Source organism: Thunnus thynnus, chromosome 16, assembly GCF_963924715.1.
Source record: "Thunnus thynnus chromosome 16, fThuThy2.1, whole genome shotgun sequence".
NCBI lineage: Eukaryota > Metazoa > Chordata > Actinopteri > Scombriformes > Scombridae > Thunnus > Thunnus thynnus.
In genome coordinates, this window is record NC_089532.1 from 7,269,552 (window position 1) to 7,278,456 (window position 8,905).

General features: G+C 38.6%; 1 protein-coding gene across 1 annotated transcript; it reads right to left on the bottom strand.

Annotated features, from left to right (window-relative positions):
• Window positions 1-217: 217 nt before the first annotated feature.
• On the bottom strand, window positions 218-8,599 carry LOC137199801 (solute carrier family 2, facilitated glucose transporter member 1; the record flags this gene model as incomplete). Its single annotated transcript, XM_067614356.1, has 9 exons — window positions 218-1,973; window positions 2,548-2,751; window positions 3,611-3,712; window positions 4,092-4,193; window positions 4,576-4,760; window positions 5,018-5,180; window positions 5,925-6,165; window positions 6,260-6,420; window positions 8,492-8,599. Coding segments are annotated over 9 exons (1,446 nt in total), but the record flags the coding sequence as incomplete, so codon positions are not given.
• Window positions 8,600-8,905: the final 306 nt, after the last annotated feature.

The following is an 8,905-nucleotide window of genomic DNA, read 5'->3' on the forward strand; positions in this document are numbered from 1 at the left end:
AAAAAGGAGAGTTCAGCATAGACTTGTAGATTTAAGACTGTAAGCCATGAGTTATTAGAAGTTGACCTTGAATGAACAAACGCAGTAATTTACATGTAAATTTAATTCTGCCTCCTTGTGTTTTAAAACCCAAACTCAAACTGATCTATTGGCTCTCCTTCCTTTGTGGTCCCTGCAAGTCACAGTAGATCACATTGGCTGAAATATTTATTCACACAGCTGTGGTTGGTTTTCACAGACATCTTACAAGTGTACACAGTTCAGAGATATGTGAGATCTCACAGACCAATAATGAATTGGAAGGCTGCTGTGTCTGTGCAGCACAAAACCCAAATTCAAGGAGAGATTGTTCGTTGGTGTGTCTGGTCCGAAGGGGGATCAGGAACAGCGCAGGCCTCACCTGCCACTGAACGGGTACATTTGAATACACACTTACAGCATAATTCTGTTTAATGTAATCACGTTTAGATGCACTATTTAACATTTTAAATCTAATTATCTAAAACCTGAACAATGATAACAAAAATAATAAACAGCAGCAATAATAAAATAAATTTAAAAAAAATCATTATAATTGATAAATATCAAAAGCTTTTTATTCTATCCAAAACTGATATTGTTCAGTTTTATAAAAAGTAACTGAAGATCTTGACCCATGATATATTTACACAAAAGATAATGACGTCAAGTGGTTGCATTTCTGGAGCATCTCTAAAACCATTTTTCCACTGAAACAATGAGCATTCTCGCAATACCAGATGAAAATTGTGAAACACTTAAACTTTTCCATGACGTTGTGGTCTGCATCACACTGTGTCATATTCCTAACAAATGCATCTCTCAAATAAATGTTTGCAAACATTGTTGAGTGGGAAAAAAATCCGATTTCATTCCTCATAACCCAAACAAAGCATCACCACTTAAATTTGCTTATATTCTTTTGACTGTCTGCCACCAGTTCACTTAACTACTCTTTACTTTGCCTTTTTTTCGATTCCATCCCAGTTTAAATTGTTCTTGTCATTAGAAACCGGAGGAAAATAGTGAAATTTTGGTTATGTGCGCCTGGGCTCTGTTTCTTCACAAAATTAACAACACAATGGTTGCAAAATGCCTCAAAACATGCAGTATACATATCAGTTTACACTATCATTTCTGATGATCAGAACGATGTTACTTGAAAACCAAATTAACCGGGGCCATGCCAGCCTCTTCAAGACACACACAGCCTTCACTTTAGACTAACTGGTGTCCTTGAGATGAAAGAACAGTTCATCCTTTGGCCTGAACATTAGGGCGGTTAAAGGGTCAGTTTACCCATATCACAAAAACAATATTTTATCTATTATCTGTAGTGGTATCTAGCCATGAAGATATGTAGTTTCAGTTTTATTTGCCAATGTTTGAGAGATCTTCCTACCACCTCCCCTTTGAATGGATACGAATTGAATTTGGAGCTCTGAACTTTGAAAATGTCTTTCCAGAAATAATATTATAATTACTCAGAATAACTCCCAGATTGAATTGATGACCGTTTTTGGCATTTTTTGCTCTAGGTAAATTTTTTTGAAGAAAAACTGTTGGCAGTGAGATTTGTGGATTATCCTGAGCAATTTGCCTTTGAGTCATTTTTCAACACTGTGAAACAAAATCCAAAACTTAAGCAGATAAAACTATAGCTATCTGGCTACATACCAATAATAATAATTGCAAAACATTTTGGTTATAAATTGGGTGAACTGATCCTTTAACCGTATGACCATGACCAGATTGAATACGGCGTGAAAGGCCAGTCAAGTGAAAGTGTTGAATCCAGTCTTATTGTGCAAAGGAATGCCCTCCGCTCCTCTGAATTCCTCTGCAATGTCATCAAATGTGCGACCTTTTGTCTCTGGGAGGCGAATCCAGGTGAAGGTGAAGGCGAGCAGAGCCACAATCATGAAGAGGAGGTAGACATACGCACCGCAGATTTTCTGTATGTGAGAGAGACGGTTGAGAATAATTTTAATTTGACCTTTATTTAACCAGGATTTGGGCAGAAATGGCAGCATATATATACCACATGACACCACAACACAGACTCAACACCCACATGGAGGAGAAAGAGAAGAAGAAGAGCTTTAAAACAAGAGAGAAGAAGAGCTTTAAAACAAGAGAGTAGAAGAAGAGTTTTAAAACTAGACAGGGGAAAAACAAAAAGGTGGTTTGATTTGGTTCCTTGGTCTTAGTTTCAGGTTGGCTGCCGTCTCTGCTGCACTATAGCGAACAAATGATTCCCCGGTCAATTGTTAATTTAATTACTATTATTTCAACCTGAATTTAAAGGATTTAGCAATAGATTTATACATATTTAACAAACAGATTTATGTCTGTTTTACAGTAGGTACATATGTATAAAACAGACTGGACAGATTTATAGCTGGTATTTAACAGCCACGTCTCTAAGGTGCAAGGGAACTGTCAAAAGCAAACAAGAAATCCACCTCTAAAGTTTCTCCTGAAGTTTAGCTTGCTCATACAGCGTGCAGGCCAATGGCATAAACCCACCAGTAATGGAGGAAAGAGGAGCGCCAGAACAAACTTCCCTCCCCAGTTGAGCATGCTGGTGAAGGCCATGGCGATGGGTCTTCCAGGCTGGTCGAACAGCTCAGCAGCGATGAACCAGGAGATAGGGCCGGGGCCCAACTCGTAGGCTGAGATCAGGCAGAAAACCAGCAGGACCTGCAGGCTCCGCAGCTCTGGGACCAGGTGCTGCATGGGGGATAGACGTGTTACTCTTGATGGATGGTTGTGGGTCAGTTATTGTGAGTTTTTTGTTATTCCATGTAGAAACGTGTCAAGAGAAAATGGGAATGGTATTGTAACCCACATAGCTTTTTTTTTTAAAAAAAATTCAAGTCAGTTTTTTTTTTGGTAAAAACATCATACTTTTTGGCTGGACCGCAATAGCAGGGCCAGTCCTATAAATGCACCTGTCCCTGACTAACTAAGTGACTGAGTGAAGTTACACTATTGTTTAGCTGAAGGCTGCCAAACCTTGGGACAGCCAAGTATCCCAGAATGCACTTTGATTTTGAGCCAGGTCAAAAAGCTGTTGTAAATTTCGCTGTAAGATTATTAATATGTCACGTTATTAAGTTTAAATATTTTCAGGCGAGAAAATAACCATTTAGATCCCCAATATGTTGTCAGTTTACACAAATAATGCCTATTTGCAAATTTGTTCCGACATTTTCGGAGATAGAAGGAGTTTTCTGCGTGCTTCCTGAGGGCTTAGTCGCCACGTGTCTCCATTTCCTCTATCTGTCATTTCAAATTCAGAGCCCTCTAGCATTTCATACACAGTCCAGCCATATACTAGGTTTTGACTTAGTCTTGCTATTTGAAAAGAAACTATCATGGTATCGTTCAGTCAAGCTGGAACTTAAGTCACAAACCATTCTCCAGAGTGCACAGTGCCATGGTTTGTTTTAACTTCATCCCTTCAACCATTTCGTAAGAGCAGGTGCCAGGTCTGTCAAGATTTGGATACATCACTGTATCTAAAATTGGAACAGAGCTTTTCATGTGCAAATGAAAATGACAATAACCTTGAGAAAAATGATCTTACCAGGACAGAATCTACTATAGTCATGAGTAAGTTGCACACTGCTATGGAGATGAAACCAGTCAGGAGCAATCTCCTCCTTCCTGCCCTTTCCATCAGGAAGAACTGGAGAGGAAAAAACAACACAGTGGTGACTCTCCTTACATTTCATCCATCTTTTTGAATTAAAAATGCAACAGTATCCTGTTGTGGTTCAAGCTGTTAAACCATTCACGAAGAAATAGCAGTAACACTTTAATCTTTTATCCAAACCTTTGGTACAATTTGTGGCAAGATAAACTAAATGTGACACCGCTTGTACTGTTAGTATATTTAACATTTTAAACATTTATACATCAAATTGTTTCTTTTGTTTCTTTGCAGAGCATTTTGAGTAGTGAATATAATAATGTTGCAAATAATATTATTAGTTTTTAATTAAACCACTGTATAAATAAAATATGGGGCTGTAGTGTAAAGGATTACCACAACTTTTAGTACTCACTGCCACCAAAGTGAAGGTCACATTGACAGCTCCAACACCCAGAGTCAGGTATTTGGCCTCATCAAACTTGGCCTGAAACATTTTGGTGGAATAATTGATGATCTGGAAGAAAAGAGCAGGAGTTTCTTTAAGCTTAGTGGGTTACTGGGACATGTTTCTGTGTTTTAAGGAACGGTGATACCGCCCTGACACACTGCCCAAGAATCTGGGTAGCAGCCAGAGAGAAGTGCTGAGTTTCAGGATAGAACAACCTGAATAATTTATTGAACAAATACCACAGCGCTGCATGTGAAGCAGACTGTGAGCCATGAACTTTATCACAAAAAAGACCATGTAATGCATACAATTTTAGAAATGTAAAAGTCTAAAAAGGCCTCCCTTTTTGGGTGAGTGTGCAAAATTATGAAAAAAGTACAATATATTCATATCTTGTGTTTTTTACTAAAAAAAACTCTCCACAGTTGAATGCATTCATACAACTGACCGCGTTGAATCCAGACAGCTGGCTGCCCAAATTGACAAAGAGGACGATAATGATCGGCTGTCTGTAGCTGCACTTCTTGAAGAAATCCTGGATGGTGACGCCGGTCTGAGTGTGTGCAGCCTCTTCTTTCATCTCTTCCAGCTCAGCAAACACCTTGTCTGAGCTGCCTCTCAGCCTCAGCAGGGCTGCAGGGTTAAAACAACATCTTGCTTAAAGGATCTGTTGTAGTGCAATTTATCCACAAGGCTACAACACCAGAGTGCATTGAAAGCATTTACATGTTTTGGCTCCTGGAAGTCAGCAGGTAATCTAATAGTCTATAATCAATAGAGCTGTAGGACTGCATCTCTAACTGTGATCTCCAGCTTAATAACTAAATTGAAATAATGTGGCCAGTAATGTGAAAGCTTGCAGTTAAAACACCAGAGTAAGTTAAACCTACCAGCCTCTGCCTTGCTCTCCTCTCCCCGGTTGATGAGCAGGTATCGAGGGCTCTCTGGGCAGAAAGGCAGCACCAGGTACTGTGCCAGGGCCGGGATGAGAGACAGGGACAGCATCATGGCCCAGTAATGCTCTGTACCCAACACAGTCTCCAGACCAGCCACCTGCAGCAATCATGCAAAGAATTACAGCAATCATCATTGGGCCATTTGGTCCAAAGCACGCTCATATGGGAAGAATTGACATTGTTGGTTTGTAAAATGGCCTACGCTGCAGAAATGTAGACGCTAGTGGTAGTACAATAGGTAGTGAAGCCTATTGTTTGTATGTAAAAGGTATGAGTACTTGTATGTAACAAATATCTAAGAAATGTAGACAGACATGTCTAAATTCACAAAGTAAAGCTGTCATATGAGATGGCATCACCACACGCCAGGTATGAACACTCATACTATATACCATACTATACTCTGTAACACTAATATAATGTCTTTTTATGGCTTAACAAATAACTTTACATAAAGAAAAAACAGGGAAAAAAGTAGACTTAAACAGCAATTATTCAACAATCATCATTGAGAAACTAAAGAAAAAGCATGCTTAGACAAGAGTAATAGTCTACCATATCTAGCTGCTAGCATGGCATCTTTGGATGCAAGAAAAAAAATTGAAAGAAAGTTTCATCAGGAAAAGAAAATTGGAGAAAATTTGGGCACCACAAGTCAGAGAGAGATCCCTGACCAGGACAGCTGAGTCACCATCAGGTACTGTGCAACTTTATGTATGGAAGACATAAGACAAACAGGTCTTTGTCCGACCTTGCACTCTGACCCCACCTAGTAGACATCTGTGTAAATGAATTTCAACAACCTTCAGTCAAAACAGAAGATTTCCATCACTATCCTTACCATTCCCACCAGGATGCCTGAAGCAAAGGAGACCTGGTTGAGTGTAGCAAAGGCCCCTCTCAGATTCACTGGGGACACTTCCTGGATGTAGAGTGGATTAAGACTCATCACCAGGCCGCAGAAAAAACCGAACACCAACCGTCCCAGGATGAGAACCTCAAATGACTCGCTGGCTTTGGAGGCAAACATCAGACACGCTCCCACCACAGACAGACAGTTCACTATTAGGATGGAGTTACGCCTAGAGGGGAAGAAAAGGGAAATGAAAAGACAAAAAGAAAAAATTTAAAACATGATGGAAATGATGGGAAAAATATTTTTTATGCCCTTCTTACCTGCCGTAAGAATCTGCCAGGTATTTGACTCCCAGTGAGCCCAGCAAGGCTCCAAAGTCCTTAATGCTGACAGAGAGCGACCACAGGAGAGTCAGGCTGTGATGTGGCATCGACTGGTTGTGTCTGGCTCTCCAGGTATGGTTGAAAAATTCTTCGATGATCTCAACGGTGGCAAAAGCAAAAGACGATCAGCATCAGTACGGCATGAATACAGCAAGGAGTGCTCTCTAATCACTCACAATTTAAATGATTAACAGTAAAGTGGGGAGAGATTTATTTAAGACATTAAGTGAATAATTCACCTTAAAACTATTAGAAACAGTTGTACTTGATCAATCAAACAAGTTTGATTGCAAAAATATATATATATATATATACAGTACTAGGTAAAAGTTTTAGGCACTAAAAGTAAAGTGAGAATGCTTAATGCAAAAATATTGCTATAAATTGTTTTAATTTATCAATTAACTTCTTACAAAGTTGAGTTAACAGCAGAAACCTAAATGAAATCAATATTTGCTGTGAGCAGCTTTGCCTTTAAAACAGCAGCAGTTCTCCTCAGTAAACTTTAAAACAGTTTTTCATGGTAACTTGCAGGTAGGTTGTTGTAACAATCCTGGAGAAAGAATGTACTTCTGTGGATTTATTATTTAGGCCATCTCAGATGCTTCTTCATGTAATCCCAGATTGACTCCATGATGTTGAGATCAGGGCTCTGTGGGGGCCAAACCATACCATCTGTTGTAGGACTCATCATTCTTCTTGTTGCTGAAAATAGTTCTTTATGACTCTAGCTGTATGCTTGGGGTCATTGTCATGTCATGAATAAATTTGGGACCGATCAGACACCTCCCTGATGGTATTGCATAATGGATAAGAATCTAAACATCTAGGGTGCCTAAAATTTTTGCACAAAGTAAATTTGTTTCAGGCTACATGTAGAAGATCTGCGTGACTTGCAAAAGTTCAGTGCACTACCTGTGAAAAAGCAAAACCCTGCTAACCCATGGGAGCCAGGTTTGGAGCTGAGCCAGAGAGTTTCAGGAAATTGTTAAGTTTATTCAATGTTTTATAGAAACTGTGAGATATTTGTTTGACAGGTAGCATGTTTTCCAGCGTTTCCCACCACGTTACTGATGTAGTGTCCTTATATTGGCCAATGTCTGAATATCAGCCAGACTGGGATATCCACTGTTTACGTGATGATTTTTTTGTGTTGCAGTTCTAAACTTCACTTGCATTGAAAGACTTTAGACCACTTTGACACTTTTGTGACTTTGCTGCAAATTCTTAAAGAATACATAATTACATTTTTTTTAAGTGTTAATCGAAATGAAGTTTTTATTTCTTTGAGACAGATATTCTTGGATTTTTTTTCCTGAATGGCTCTAAATATACATTATAATCACAAAGACAAGTCTAAAGAAGTCTAAAACTAAAAGTACCATGAAAATAGTGGAATTTAAAGATACTGAAGATGAAATATGACAACTCAGTCTCACACCAAAGTGTGGAATAGCTATGTTGGTCCACAGCGCAAAACATATTAGTTTCACAATAACGGCTCTAAAATGCCTATGTTTTTTTGTGTGTTTGTTTGTTTGTTTGGCCTATTCTTTTCTATTGGCCTGCATCCACTTCAAGTGACAGTTTCTGTCTCTGAAAACAAAAAAGGCTAAAATCCCTTTGGATGGAAAATTTTGTTTTGATAATATTTCTATTGAGAAATGTGCATTTTATTTTCATAATCTTTGTTTAGTGAATGTTTATGATGTTTAGTTTGTCAGTTAGTGTGAAGATTTTTTCAGACTTTCTATCGTTGCTATGGTGGTTGCTATGGTCATAATATAGTATTGCTGAAACCACGCAGTCTACATGTTTGAATCATTTCTTTGTGTTGTGCGGTAGTCTGAGCTGTTATGTTATTTCTGTTATTTTATGTAACTGTTTGATGATGATCTTTCAATTTTGTTTGTTTTCACAGACAGAAACTTGGCAGTCATGTTGACGCAGGCCAAAAGAATATGCCAAAACAAACAAAGGCATCTCACAATTTTAGAACCTTTATTGTGAAACTAATACATTTTGCGCTGTGGACCAAAGTAGCTATTACACATTTTGATGTGAGACTGGGTTGAATATGAGGAACTTTAAAACCAAATTATTGCTACCAGAAAGCATCAACCAACATTATGTCATATCACCCCCTCAGCACCTGTCTGTTCTGCTCACCTTGGCCGGAGCGTTGACGTTGCCTGTGTGGTAGCCAATCTGCAGGGAGCCGAGCACCGCTGCCAGAATGGAGGTCAGGAGTGTGGCTGTCAGATGGCTCTGTGTAAGGTGAAGTGACATTTATTTATTATTATTTATTCACATCGCAACTTATCTTAGATAGTTTTTAAAAAAAACAGTTTTCAAGTAACAGTTTAATGCCTCAAATAAGTAATTCTTACTTGTAACAAGCAAATTCAAGACTCATTTAAGTCCCGTCTTACTTCAAACATGCAGTTGTTCGGCCTCTCCTGAAAAAAACAAACCTTGATCTGTATGTTCCCAATAACTACAGGCCTATATCCAAGCCTTTTATGCCTTTTATTTCAAAAATTTTAAAGAAAGTTGTTGCCAAACAGCTCACTGCTGTCTTCA